The sequence below is a fragment of the Salmo salar genome, chromosome ssa07 (assembly GCF_905237065.1).
Source record: "Salmo salar chromosome ssa07, Ssal_v3.1, whole genome shotgun sequence".
Lineage (NCBI taxonomy): Eukaryota > Metazoa > Chordata > Actinopteri > Salmoniformes > Salmonidae > Salmo > Salmo salar.
In genome coordinates this window covers 47,748,345-47,763,663 of record NC_059448.1, presented here as the reverse complement: position 1 = coordinate 47,763,663, position 15,319 = coordinate 47,748,345, and the positions used below count along the sequence as shown (strand labels likewise).

The window sequence follows — 15,319 nt, the reverse complement described above, 5'->3', positions numbered from 1 at the left end:
GTATAACTTGTTATCTCTGGGAAAAGTTCAAACCAGCCTGCACTAAATGCCTAGCTAAGATAAATCCCAAAGTTTGTCCATTATGAGAGTAGACTGTTGGGTTGGTATTAAAACCAGTGGGCTGATTTAATGGGGCCTGTTGCCTTACACAGTGAATCATTGATCACAGGCAGTAGGGAGAGAGGCCCAATTAGGGCTGTCTGGCCAGATGGATGGGTATGGATGGGCAGCTGGCCCTGATACATGAGGATGGGTAGAGGAGGGAGAGAGAGAGAGGGGGTAGGAGAAAGAGAGAAGGGAACGAGAGATGGGAGAGGAGAGACAGAGAGAGGGAGAGGAAAAGAAAAACATAACTCCCCCCCCTCTCTCTCTCTCTCTCTCTCTCTCTCTCTCTCTCTGTGTGTGTCTTTCTCTCTCCCTCCCTCCCAGAGTCAAACCAAATCATATTCCTAATGCAAGTGCCAAACCAATCTCTCAATGCAGTCTGGAGTAATCTTTATAGTGCCTTCGTCACCCTGGCTGTGTGTCCATCTGAAATAAAACCAGAATAGGGGGCCAACAACCTCCAGCTCCTAAATGAATTAGAGTGCTAACACTTTCTCTCTGGACTGGGAAATGCAGAGGTCTGAAGAGGGAGCTAGTCTGATTCAAGGCCTCTCAGCCTGTACTTCAGCACTCACTGCAGGAGGCTTGACTGGAAATTATGTTGTTTCAGCTCATCCATTTCAATTCAGCTAGCTAAAACAGTTTTGTGTCATGGGACCTAACTGACATAAAGCATGCTTGAGTTGGTAGAACAGCACTGTATAACAAGGTTAAGGTCAATTCCATTATTTCAAATAAATCAATTCACAAAAAAACAGAAATTGCTGAAAAGCTATTTTGAAAACCATTTAGGACTTTCGATTCTTCACTTAGCTCCTGATTTGACTGAATGGAAATGGACTTTATACAGTAAGAGTCTCTCTCATTCCCTCTCCCCCTGGTCCTCCAGCGCCTGTCCAACGGCTCCATGGAGTCGGCCCATGAGGCGGGCCAGGTGGTGGAGCTGCAGGACCTGCTGGAGAAGCAGAACTATGAGCTGGCCCAGATGAAGGAGCGCATGTCCTCCCTGTCGTCCCGTGTCTCCGAGGTGGAGCAGGAGCTGGACACCGCGCGCAAGGACCTCATCAAGACAGAGGAGATGAGTACCAAGTACCAGAGGGACATCAAAGAGGTGAGGAGAGAGGTACATTCAAATGAGATGCACCCACTCTCTAAGGAGGGACACTCACACACACAGTGTTAGTTGAGAGTTTTAGGGTTGTTCAGAACATACATTAACAAGCATGTGGGACATATGCATTCACTCCCTCAACCTCCTCTCTGATGACTTAGAGGAGTTTCTGCCTCAGACAATCTGGATGGTTCTTGGAAAAGTCATGTATCCAGGCTTCTTTCTACACATTGGTACTTAGAGATGGTCTCTACTCATCTGTCCTGTGCTATAGGCAGACCATTATAGTCACACAATCACTGCTCCCTCTTATCTGGAGGAGAATGTAATGTCTATCCAGTGATGTGAATCAGAATGTGGCCTGGCTCTTGGTCCACCTAGCTAGCGGCTAGCCCTGGTTGAGATTGCTATTGATTGCTAATGATGATGGCAGGCTGGGCTCAGGGAGTGAGATGCAGCTAGAACACTGATCTCAGATCCTTTATCAGCCCAGCCCTGTCTAAGTAATTACCACTGTCTGAGAACAGTGTTATATCATAACAACGCTGGAGGACATTTCCTCCCCCTCTATACACACACTCACTGAGACTCCATACAGGAAATTAACCGTAGGAGATTTAAGGAGATACTGTTTGTGCTGTTGAGAAGGAAATGTACTCAACTGTGTGTGTCTGTGCATTGTACATCTGTGTGTGTGCGTGTGTGTGTGACTACAGGCTATGTGTCAGAAGGAGGACATGGAAGAGAGGATCGTCACTCTGGAGAAGCGGTACCTCAGCGCCCAGAGAGAGTCCACCTCCCTGCACGACATCAGTGACAAACTGGAGAATGAGCTGGCCAATAAGGAAGCCTTCCTCAGACAGGTCACTTACCCTCTTCCACCAATCCTAACTTTAACCATTAGAGTAGTGGGGTAGCTGGGGGGAATACAAAACTGAACTAAGATCAGCATCTGTGGGATACTTACAACCTACAGCAGTGGTCCCCACTGACCCAATTTAAACCTTTGGTTTTAGGGTAACAACCCAGAAGGAATCAGAAGTGTTCCCACCGTGGGTTCCACCCACCTAGAAAAACCATGCCCTTTAGTACACGTTATCGCTAAGGCAAAACTCAATTCCATCTGGCGTCTCTGGTTTAACAAAACTCAATTCCATCTGGTGTCTCTGGTTTAACAAAACTCAATTCCATCTGGCGTCTCTGGTTTAACAAAACTCAATTCCATCTGGCGTCTCTGGTTTAACAAAACTCAATTCCATCCGGCGTCTCTGGTTTAACAAAACTCAATTCCATCTGGCGTCTCTGGTTTAACAAAACTCAATTCCATCTGGCGTCTCTGGTTTAACAAAACTCAATTCCATCTGGCGTCTCTGGTTTAACAAAACTCAATTCCATCTGGCGTCTCTGGTTTAACAAAACTCAATTCCATCTGGCGTCTGGTTTAAAGGAGATCTCCATGGGCTCAGGAGGCTGATCGTTCTCTACATTAAGGGAGTATCGTAGTTACAATAGCACACACATATTTGCTGAAATCCCCTGCGATCCGGAGAACAACACAACGTTTGTTGCCCAGTAGTGGATCAAGGATAACTCTCGTCTTTGATTAATATGAGTTTATAACATTCTGAAACGAGAGAGCATCTTGACATTGTGTTTAGCTCCAGCTGAGTCATTTGCGTATGGGTCAGGAATTTTATTGTAGTTACTTGAAGATGCTGTGTGGGTGGATGTGCATGGTTGCTGTGCCTGAGTTATTTGGTATTGTGAATAATGTTATGATTAAGGAGGGGGAGCAATCACAGATACAGCACCAACAGCTGAGCACAAGGCAGATGGATTTTCATACATTTGTATTGCTAAGCTATAGAGAACACACACACACACAACACACACACACACACACACACACACACACACACACACACACACACACACACACACACACACACACACACACACACACACATGAATCCGCATTGCTAGACAGAAAGTACTCCGTGCACATTTAAGCAATAAGGCCCGAGGAGGTGTGATATATGGCCAATAGACCAAGGGCTGTTCTTATGTACGTCGCAACGTAGAGTGCCTGAATACAGCCCTTAGCCGTGGTATATTGTCCATATACCACAAACCCCCGAGGAGCCTTATTGTTATTATAAACTGGTTATCAACGTTATTAGAGCAGTAAAACTAAACGTTTTGTCATACCCATGGTATATGGTCTGATATGTCAGCCAATCAACATTCAGGGCTCAAACCACCCAGTTTATAAAATGAAATAAACCATAAGCAATTTTCATGTGCAATTTTCTAAACTTACATTTCTAATCCAATGTTTGCCCTTGGTTTGTCTCTGGCATCGGTCCCTTGGTTCTTTCCAATGGCATCCTGGCCCATTCCCTTGCCACTAGGAAATTTGGGCTAAGTCTAACTCTGAACTTCAATCAGGGAGAGTTGAATGATATTCCATCCAACAGAATTCTCAGAGCATACCGAAATAAAGCCTCCCCCATGGACCCAGCACTCACATCACCCCACCACCCCTGCTGATCTGGTTTTTCGTGTTGCCATGCCAATGGCATAGCCCCAGGGCCTTGGCACTGACTGTTGGAGATGAACCACTCTGGAGAGACGAAAAGGGGAGACAGAAAGATTGAAGGAAGGATGGAGAGTGAGAGAGGATGCAGGGAATAGTTTTTTTTCCCCAAAGCTGGGTGCTGGGCCTGTATATACATACAGTAGTAGTAAACACACATTATAGCAGAGAGACACACACAGAGAGCCCTGGTCTGGCCCCTCCAGGCCCCCCATGGCCCCTAGCCCACTCATGTCTAATTACTGGGGATGGGCTGCCAAGGCCAATGCTATAGGGGGGACAGGAGCTTCTGTTGCTGGTGGAGACAGCTGCCAAATAGTTCCTGGAAATGGAACAGCCTGAAACTGAGCAGAGCCAGGAGGAAGATTGATTGGGACGTAGGGAAACAGAGGTTTTACTTTGTCTCTACTACTGTACCTTAAATGATGTATACTAGGAGGGTGCATCTTTTCCTTTCCAGACGATTCGATACGTATCTAGAGACAAGGGCTCCAATACAATATAGGAACGATACATTTAGTTTGAAACGATTCGGTGCACTTCGGTTTGAGTAGAGAACGAATCGATGCGATTTGATGCGATTAGATGCAGAAACATTTGTTGCATAAACACATTCATTTTCACATTCAATATCTGCTGCTGATGGAGCTCATGAGCTGGACCTCTCTGAGCTGAATCCGTCTAATCTGACGTGTGTGTGTGTGTCTTTGTAAATTATGTATGTCTATGGTGTATGTACTATGAAGGCACCTGAGCTAAGCCACCCCACAATCAGATTAGGGGTGGCAATGTTTTTTGTCCCCGCACTTTGGTTCTGAAATCACCATCACCCACTAATTAACTTGTCATTTTTGCAGATTAAGTGTTTGATCTAGTAATGTATCAATACGTATCGTTTACAAATTAGCTATGATATGGGCAATGAATATAGAGCACAATTTTGTAGATTATTTTCTCCTCTTGCTTCACCATGCAGTGAGCCTCGTTATGAAATTATAAACTTTTCCCTGTATATCAAAAAAACACACAAAAAAAGCATACACTAAATGTTTAAAACAGAACTACCAAAATTTTTGCTGTTGGTGAACCTGAACAATCAAAATCAAATCTATTGTAAAACCCGTTCAGCAGGTATAACCAGATGAGAGTTATGTCTCCAGTAGTTTAATTTTATTCCAGTAAAACACCATTTTCAACAGTGCATAGATAACAATAACCTAGCAAATGACAGAGGTTGTCATTCAATTAATAAAGCCTAATATCACGCAAGCTATTTTAGCGTTTGAATGCTGAAGGTGCCGCGTAGATGTGCAAGATCAGGAACAGGCGCCAACCTCGCCTTGGTCAGTTTGCGAAACTGGGAACGGTGCGCAGTTTGACTAGGATACTGTAAGGGCTGTCTGAAGAGAGAGTGGACCAAAACGCAGCGGAGTTAGTGTTCATCATATTTAATTATAAAATGGAACACTATACAAATACAAAATGAGAAACTGACAGCCAACAGTCCTGTCAGGTGAAACACTGAACAGAAACAGAAAACAATCCCCCACAAAACCCAAAGGAAAAACCTGCTCCTTATGTGTGACTCCCAATCAACAACAACGAACTTCAGCTGTGCCTGATTGGGAGTCACACACGGCCCAAAAGAAAGAAATACAAAAAACCTAGAAAAATAACATAGAACGCCCACCCAATGTAACACCCTGTTCTAACCAAAATAATGAACAAAAAAACCCTCTATATGGCCAGGGCGTTACAGTACCCCCCCCCCAAGGTGCGGACTCCGGCCGCAAAACCTGACACTGAAGGGGAGGGTCCGGGTGGGCCTTCTTACGGCGGCGGCTCAGGTGCGGGACGTGGCCTCTGCCCCACCCTTGGCGTCGCCCTCTTAGGTGGCGCACCTGGCCGCGCCGAAGGTCTGGTGGGCGACCCTTGTTGCACCCGGCTGGCGGACGACCCTGGCTGCGCCCGGCTGGCGGGCGGCGATGGCTGCGCCCAGCTGGCGGGCGACCCTTGCTGCGCCCGACTGGCGGATGACCCTGGCTGCGCCCGGCTGGCGGGCGGCGATGGCTGCGCCTGGCTGGCGGGCGGCGATGGCTGCGCCCGGCTGGCGGGCGGCGATGGCAGCTCCTGACAGGCGGGCCACTCTGGCAGCTCCTGACAAGAGGGCCACTCTGGCAGCTCCTGACAAGAGGGCCACTCTGGCAGCTCCTGACAAGCGGGCCACTCTGGCAGCTCCTGACAAGCGGGCCACTCTGGCAGCTCCTGACAAGCGGGCCACTCTGGCAGCTCCTGACAAGCGGGCCACTCTGGCAGCTCCTGACAAGCGGGCCACTCTGGAGGCCTAGTCCTGGGAGGAGGCACTGGAGGCCTGGACCTAGGAGGAGGCACAGGACGGACCAGGATGGGGAGACCCACTGGAGGCCTGGTCCGAGGAGGAGGCACAGGATAAACCGGGGTGTGTGGGAGCACTGGAGTTCTGGTACGGACGCTCGACATGCTTACTCCAGGCTGAATGCCCACTTTGGCCCGGCACGGGCGGAGAGCAGGCATTGGGTGAACTGGACCCTCCCAGCGCCCTGGAGACCCAGTGCGCAACGCCGGTGCAGGATAACCTGGACCAAGGAGGCGCACTGGAGACCAGACGCGCTGAGCTGGCACAACCCGTCCTGGCTCGATGCCTGCTCTCGCATGGCACTTGAGGGGGGCTGGCATGTAGCGCTCCGGGCTATCAACGCGTACTGGGGACACCATGCGCTTTACCGCATAACACGGTGCCTGACCAGTACTGCGCTGCCTCCTGTAAGCACGGGGAGTTGGCTCAGGTCTACCGCCTGACTCCGCCAATCTCCCCGTGTGCCCCCCCCAAAAAAATTGTTGGGGCTGCCTCCCGTGTCCGTTGCGCTCCCTCTCTTCGTACCAGCGCCTCTCAGCTCTCGCCGCCTCGATCTCCCACTGCGGGCGGCGATAATCCCCAGCCTGAGCCCATGGTCCTTTACCGTCCAGGATTTCCTCCCAAGTCCACGACTCCAGATAGCTTCTCTCCATTTCTTTCAACGTCCATGAGTCCCGATAGCTCTTCTCCTTCCTCCGCTGCTTGGTCCGTTTCTTGGTGGGGGATTCTGTAAGGGCTGTCTGAAGAGAGAGTGGACCAAAACGCTGCGGAGTTAGTGTTCATCATATTTAATTATAAAATGGAACACTATACAAATACAAAATGAGAAACTGACAGCCAACAGTCCTGTCAGGTGAAACACTGAACAGAAACAGAAAACAATCCCCCACAAAACCCAAAGGAAAAACCTGCTCCGTATGTGTGACTCCCAATCAACAACAACGAACTTCAGCTGTGCCTGATTGGGAGTCACACACGGCCCAAAACAAAGAAATACAAAAAACGTAGAAAAAGAACATAGAACGCCCACCCAATGTAACACCCTGGCCTAACCAAAATAAAGAACAAAAAACCCCTCTCTATGGCCAGGGCGTTACAGATACTGAAATTGCCCGGGGTTGTTCAGCATGCTAAATGACTTGTAGATCAATGACTGTCAACATAGTTACAGTTGATGTCGGAAGCTTACATACACCTTAGCCAAATACATTTAAACTCAGTTTTTCACAATTCCGTTTTAGGTCAGTTAGGATCACCACTTTATTTTAAGAATGTAAAATGTCAGAATAATAGTAGCGAGAATGATTTATTTCAGATTTGATTTCTTTCATCACATTCCCAGTGGGTCAGAAGTTTACATACACTTAGTTAGTATTTGTAATGGCTGTTGAAGGGAGTAGATCAAGGCGCAGCGTGGTTAGTGCTCAACATGAATTTATTTTATCTGAACACTGAAACAAAGAAACAGAAACCGACAGCCAAACAGTTCTGTCAGGTAAGAATTACTAAACAGAAATAAACCACCCACAAAACACAATGAGAAAACCCCTACATAAATATGGTCTCTAATCAGAGGCAATGAGATTCAGCTGCCTCCAATTAGAGACCAACCCCAAACTATTCCAACATAGAAAAGAAAAACTAGATATTTAAACATAGAAATGGAATAACATAGATCAACCCAAAAACCCAAAACAAACACCCCCTGCCACACCCTGACCAAACTATCATAACAAAATGACCCCTTACTGGTCAGGACGTGACAGTATTTGGTAGCATTGCCTTTAAATTGTTTAACTTGGGTCAAACGTTTTGGGTAGCCTTCCACAAGCTTCCCACAATAAGTTGTGTGAATTTTGGCCCATTCCTCCTGACAGAGCTGGTGTAATTGAGTCAGGTTTGTAGGCGTCCTTGCTCGCACACGCTTTTTCAGTTCTGCCCGCACATTTTCTATAGGATTGAGGTAAGGGCTTTGTGATGGCCACTCCAATACCTTGACTTTGTTGTCTTTAATCCATTTTGCCACAACTTTGGAAGTATGCTTGTGGTCATTGTCCATTTGGAAGACCCATTTGCAACCAAGCTTTAACTTCCTGACTGATATCTTGAGATGTTGCTTCAATATATCCACATAATTTTCCTCCCTCATGATGACATCTATTTTATGAAGTGCATCAGTCCCTGCTGCAGCAAAGCACCCCCATGATGCTGCCACCCCCGTGCTTCACGGTTGGGGTGGTGTTCTTCGGTTTGCAAGCCTCCCCCTTTTTCCTCCAAACATAACGATGGTAAGTATGGCCAAACAGTTCTATTTTTGTTTCATCAGACCAGAGGACATTTCTCCAAAAAGTACAATCTTTGTCCCCATGTGCAGTTGCAAACCATAGTCTGGCTTTTTTATGTCGGTTTTGTCGGAGCAGTGGCTTCGTCCTTGCTGAGCGGCCTTTCAGGTTATGTCGATATAGGACTCGTTTCACTGTGGATATAGATACTTTTGTACTTGTTTCCTCCAGCATCTTCACAAGGTCCTTTGCTGTTGTTCTGGGATTGATTTGCACTTTTCGCACCAAAGTACATTAATCTCTAGAAGACAGAACGCGTCTCCTTCCTGAGCGGTATGACGGCTGCGTGGTCCCGTGGTGTTTATACTTGCGTACTATTGTTTGTACAGATGAACGTGGTACCTTCAGGCATTTGGAAATTGCTCCCAAGGATGAACCAGACTTGTGGAGGTCTACAATTCTTTTTCTGAGGTCTTGGCTAATTTCTTTTGATTTTCCCAAGATGTCAAGCAAAGAGGCACTGAGTTTGAAGGTTGGCCTCCAATTGACTCAAATTATGTAAATTAGCCTATCAGAAGCTTCTAAAGCCATGACATCATTTTCTGGAATTTTCCAAGCTGTTTAAAGGCACAGTCAACTTAGTGTATGTAAACGTCTGACCCACTGGAATTGTGACGCAGTGAATTATAAGTGAAATAATCTATCTGTAAACAATTGTTGGAAAAATGACTTGTGTCATGCACAATGTAGATGTCCTAACCGACTTGCCAAAACTATAGTTTGTTAACAAGAAATGTATGGAGTGGTTGAAAAACGAGTTTTAATGACTCCAACCTAAGTGTATGTAAACTTCCGACTTCAACTGTACATGCAGTTGTACACTGAAGGAGAGGACGCATCAGCTGTCGCTAAAGATGAGAGGTATTTTCAGAAGATAGAATGTAATATGAGCAAAACATTTTAATGAACCAGCGATTCATAACATTTGAATAGATTTTCTGACCGATCCATGCTGCATTTGGATCGGTTTAGGGTCCGCGCAACGATGCACTTGTATCTTAAACATTTGATTAGGGGACTGATGTGTATCGGTGTATCATTACATCCCTAACGTATACTCTATGTAGTAGAAGGTTGTCTGTGTTTCTGATATAGAATGACTTCAGTGTATACATACAGTATATATACTGTATTCTGTTCTATATGTATTTCATGTGACTTAGTCTGTCCAGAAATACTCAGAAAGCTCTCTTGAGATTGGCATTGAGTGGTACTCCATGTGTGATATGGGTCGAGGTCATAAGTCACAATGTTTCCCTCTGTGTGTGTGTGTTTCCCTGTGTGTATGTGTTTGTTTCCCTGTGCGTGCATGGTGTGTGTGTGGGCAGATGGAGGATAAGAACAGGCAGCTGCTGGAGCGTTTGGAGCTAGCAGAGCAGAAGCTGCAACAGACCATGAGAAAGGCTGAGACCCTGCCAGAGGTGGAGGCTGAACTGGCCCAGAGGATAGCAGCACTCACCAAGGTGAGAGGACACACACTTACACACACACACGGTCACTCACACATAAACACACTTGTATGCATGCAGACACAGACGCAGCACACGTTGCTCCCATCATTAAAGTAACTCCAGTGCTTCCAGATTTCTATGACATATGACCTAAAATGAAATACAATATGAGTGAAATAGTTTCCTTCCCAAAAATGTTTTAATTAACTATGTTAAAGAGCATATTTTCTGTGTTGGAATGTTATGGGCATACCGCAACAACTGAATGGTGTGGCCGTATACCGGTCATATAAAATATTCATGCAAGTAGACCGCTGATTGGCCAGCTCATCCTCCAGGAGGAAATAGCAAGCATTTTTGAAACAGTCTGTTTGAGATACAAGTTTGAGGTGGGGTTTTGTATGTGTTCTTTTCCAATTTATGCTTTGGCCACAAATACAAGGGATGAGGATGAGTAGGATGAGTCAACAAAATGATTTGGGTATGAGTTAACAGAATATGAACTTTTAAAAGTGAGATTTTCACTGGACAGTTACTTTAACCGCTCCATCATATTCTAGGAGAGGTGATTTCAAGACTGCTTATGTATAACTGATTATCATCATACATGTAGAATATTTCGGAGTGAGTCTTTTCAATGATGTGTTGTTTGTTATGTGTTAGTACTGTATGTGCAGGCTATGCATGCGATCACCTCTGACCCTGTGATATGTTCCTCTCCTCTCCTGCTGCCCCATAGTCTGACTCGAGCTCCGCCTCCTCTCCTGATGATTATCAGTTTGTTATGGAAGCTAAACTCCAAGACATGAACTCCATTCTTAGGAAGGTAGTCCCACAGGGTGCCACAGTACTGTCGCTAACTACTAGACTACATTAAAAAAAAATCCATGCTGGTTTTATTTCTTTCTGTTGTCACGAGTCATTGTACTGAGATTGCTTGTGGGGGATATTTGTTTTTCCTTGTGTAGGCAGGGTTGAAACTGTGGGGAAAGCTGCATGTCACTGGCTGGGCTCATTGCTAGTAGACTTAACTGCTGCAGCAACTGCTTGTGACCTGGCCCTTCTCTCACCCCTCTCTCTACCTGTGCTTTGGTGATCTATCTGTTCCATCTGAGACTGGAGGAGTAGAGGCTTTTGGCTCTGTCTTGTCTTGTTGCCCCTGCATTATGTGTCTGTGTTGCCGTCCATGGCTGCTAAACTGGCGGGTCACTGTGCCCCCTGCCCCCCCTTTCTCTCTCCCCCCCCCACCCCTGTCTGTGTGGTGGCCCCTGCAGGCGGAGGAGCGCCACGGCAGCATCGAGGAACGCATGAGGCACCTGGAGGGCCAGCTGGAGGAGAAGCACCAGGAGCTGCTCAGAGTGAGTCACCCCCAGGGGACTATACTAACATGCTAGGCTAGGTTATGCTACATGATGCTACATGCCACCTGTGTGCTGACAATGGGCAGCCTAGCGTGCTAGCTGCCATAAGGCTAGTGTGCTAGGGTAGGTTATGCTATATGATGCTACATTCCACCTATTTGCTGACCATGGGCAGCCTAGCATGCTAGCTGCCATAAGGCTAGTATGCTAGATTAAGCTACATGCTGCTCATCACAGACTGGCTTCATTGCACCTGCTCCTCATAGAAGTTTAAGAGAATGACTTTGCACTATCCAGGTGACTTGTTTCAGTATTTTACAACATTAGAGTGGTTAGAAAATGTACTCGTGTGGTAAGACATACTGTCAAGCTTCTGCTTTTGAAAGTCACACACTTTGTATTTTTTGTCCCCCTCAGGCTCGGCAGAGAGAAAAGATGAACGAGGAACACAACAAGCGCCTGTCGGACACGGTGGACAGACTTCTTACAGAGTCCAACGAACGTCTTCAGCTCCACCTGAAAGAGAGGATGGCTGCTCTGGAAGAGAAGGTTAAACATGGAGACCACATCAATACCAATATGTCATAAAGTTTTATTTCAGATGAATTTGAGGAAATGGCCATAGATTGACTGGAATACTTCTCTTTCCATTTCAGAACGTTTTAATACAAGACTCGGAAGGCTACAGAAAACAGTACGAGGATTCAATCCATGAAAAAGTAAGTCACCCCGATCAGAAATGATTACATTTTTCTCTCCCTCAGTTTTGAATTTTACATGAGGTTGGCTTAATAAAGTGTTTTTTAATAGATAAATAATGATCTGGGTGTTGGGCTTTGGGTTTAATTTGTTATCGTCTTCTCCATTGAATATTCACAAGAAACCGTTGCTCTCGGTTCAGATAGTGAGATAGAAATCCATAACCAGGCAGAGTACGAGAACTGACTAACAAGTGCTGTCCAATCATGTTGTGGAGATTGAAATTGCAATCCAGGGTTTTACGGTAATGAATAAGAAACTTCACAAGGTTTACTGTACACCTCATGTTGTCCCTGTTTCCCGGTTTCCCTCCAGACTCATCTGGCAGATGAGATAGACAAGCTGAGATCAGAGTTGGACCAGTTCCGACTGAGAACAGGCTCACTCACAGAACCCACTCTGTCACGGTATGGGTGAGTTTGTAGGACTGTGTGTGTGTGTGTGTGTGTGTGTGTGTGTGTGTGTGTGTGTGTGTGTGTGTGTGTGTGTGTGTGTGTGTGTGTGTGTGTGTGTGTGTGTGTGTGTGTGTGTGTGTGTGTGTGTGCGCATATACACTCAGTGTACAAAACATTATGAACACCTTCCTAATATTGAGTTGCACCCCCCCTCTTTTGTCCTCAATTCATGGGGGCATGGACTCTACAAGTGTCCAAAGCATTCCACAAACCCAGCACAATTGCAGTTCTTGACTCAAACCAGCGCCCCTGGCACCTACTACCATATCCTGTTCCAATGCACTTAAATATTTTGTTTTCTGTGATGACAGCAGCTGTCATGATCTCCTGATTTTCCTCTTCAGTCACAACTCATTAGAACATTTCAATACTGCCTTCAGTTTGAACAAAGTTGATGTTACGGTGTCTGACATGCATGTTCTGTCTGCCTATCTGCCTATCTGCCTATCTGCCTATCTGCCTATCTATCTATCTATCTATCTATCTATCTATCTATCTATCTATCTATCTATCTATCTATCTATCTATCTATCTATCTATCTATCTATCTATCTATCTATCTATCTATCTATCTATCTATCTATCTATCTATCTATCTATCTATCTATCTATCTATCTATCTATCTATCTATCTATCTATCTATCTATCTATCTATCTATCTATCTATCTATCTGTCTGTCTGTCTATCTGTCTGTCTGTCTGTCTGTCTGTCTGTCTGTCTGTCTGTCTGTCTGTCTCGTCTGTCTGTCTGTCTGTCTGTCTGTCTGTCTGTCTGTCTGTCTGTCTGTCTGTCTGTCTGTCTGTCTGTCTGTCTGTCTGTCTGTCTGTCTGTCTGTCTGTCTGTCTGTCTGTCTCGTCTGTCTGTCTGTCTGTCTGTCTGTCTGTCTGTCTGTCTGTCTGTCTGTCTGTCTGTCTGTCTGTCTGTCTGTCTGTCTGTCTGTCTGTCTGTCTGTCTGTCTGTCTGTCTGTCTGTCTGTCTGTCTGTCTGTCTGTCTGTCTGTCTGTCTGTCTGTCTGTCTGTCTGTCTGTCTGTCTGTCTGTCTGTCTGTCTGTCTGTCTGTCTGTCTGTCTGTCTGTCTGTCTGTCTGTCTGTCAGGTCTCACCTGGACACGTCGGGGGAGCTCCGCTTCTCCCTGGGCTCCCTGGCTGAGACCCAGTCAGACCACTACCGGTCAGCCAAGGTCATCCGCAGGCCCAGGAGAGGACGCATGGGTCTCCGCAGGGACGAGAGCAAGGTCAGGAACTTGTCTCTCTCTGGTCAGCCCTGGCTGAGGTAGAGGCAGTAGTAGGACTATTCTATCCATTAAGCCAGGAAAGCTTAAACAAGTACAGATAAAGTATTTGAACTCAGGTCTGTATGACATACATGGTTGCATGGAGCCAGACTGTTAGCATTAGCACGACAGAGGGAAACCTGTTGGAGATGGGTATGATTGGTTAGCATTGCCTTTGAGGATCATTGTTATAAAGTGCTACTGTTACAGTGTCTCAGGATTGAAGACTGAAATAACCTGGAGATAAATACTGACATTCAGCATTAATCTTAGAAGCTTGTTTTAGCATATTGTTATTAAAAACTCTTTAATGGCTTGTTAAGATACTTTGGGATGTATTAAAAGTCAAGCCTCATTATTTTGTCTGATGAAATGACAAGCTGAAGCTGACAGCTTTACTTAGCCAATTATTTTATAAAACCAAAATACTGCATTGAATGCATTAATCATAATGTGTGCTGTAATATTTGTACAGTGTAAAAACATATTCAAGTCTCTTTACATTAAACTTTCACATCTATCTACAGTTATGTCATCCTGCCCATGATGTTTTACCAGGGTAACCTCAAGAACACCTTCCCTTGATTAGTGTGCACTTCCCTTGATTAGTGCACACTTCTGTATCTGTAAACCCTCCCTCCCCTACAGGCTAAGTCACTGGGGGAGCACGAGTGGCGCTCTCAGCAGCTAGGCATCCTGGGTAGCCACCCGTTTGAGAGTGAGATGTCTGACATGTCGGACATTGATGACGATGACCGGGAGACCATGTTCAGCTCCATGGACCTGCTGTCCCCCGGCGGTCACTCAGACGCCCAGACCCTAGCCATGATGCTGCAGGAGCAGCTGGACGCCATTAACAAAGAGATACGGTACGGGACCTTAACCCTGCTCTTATTGGACAGACCATGCTAGGGACCAGACATTTACCTGACTGTAACCCTCATGTTATTGGACAGACCATGCTAGGGACCAGACATTTACCTGACTGTAACCCTGCTCTAATTGGACAGACCATGCTAGGGACAAGACATTTACCTGACTGTAACCCTGATGTTATTGGACAGACCATGCTAGGGACCAGACATTTACCTGACTGTAACCCTGCTCTTATTGGACAGACCATGCTAGGAACAAGACATTTACCTGACTTTAACCCTGCTCTAATTGGACAGACCATGCTAGGGACCAGACATTTACCTGACTTTAACCCTGCTGTTATTGGACAGACCATGCTAGGGACCAGACATTTACCTGACTGTAACCCTCATGTTATTGGACAGACCATGCTAGGGAGCAGACATTTACCTGACTGTAACCCTGCTCTTATTGGACAGACCATGCTAGGAACAAGACATTTACCTGACTGTAACCCTGCTCTAATTGGACAGGCCATGCTAGGGACAAGACATTTACCTGACTGTGACCCTGCTGTTATTGGACAGACCATGCTAGGGACCAGACATTTACCT

The 15,319-nt window shown here is 46.0% G+C and overlaps 1 protein-coding gene across 13 annotated transcripts in view; it reads left to right on the top strand.

The window, feature by feature from the left end:
• The window catches only part of LOC106609381 (liprin-alpha-2), a 207,449-nt gene that overhangs the window by 161,090 nt on the left and 31,040 nt on the right, over nt 1–15,319 (top strand). For 9 of the 13 annotated variants that reach the window (XM_045722130.1, XM_045722132.1, XM_045722131.1 and 6 more), the window contains exons 7-15: nt 995–1,228; nt 1,933–2,079; nt 9,878–10,012; nt 11,275–11,358; nt 11,779–11,910; nt 12,018–12,080; nt 12,436–12,533; nt 13,673–13,811; nt 14,499–14,719. In XM_045722130.1, coding sequence (XP_045578086.1) covers nt 995–1,228; nt 1,933–2,079; nt 9,878–10,012; nt 11,275–11,358; nt 11,779–11,910; nt 12,018–12,080; nt 12,436–12,533; nt 13,673–13,811; nt 14,499–14,719 — 1,253 coding nt within the window. The remainder of the gene's footprint in view (nt 1–994; nt 1,229–1,932; nt 2,080–9,877; nt 10,013–11,274; nt 11,359–11,778; nt 11,911–12,017; nt 12,081–12,435; nt 12,534–13,672; nt 13,812–14,498; nt 14,720–15,319) is intronic. The other 4 variants (XM_045722136.1, XM_045722128.1, XM_045722124.1 and 1 more) reach the window with 3 other exon arrangements.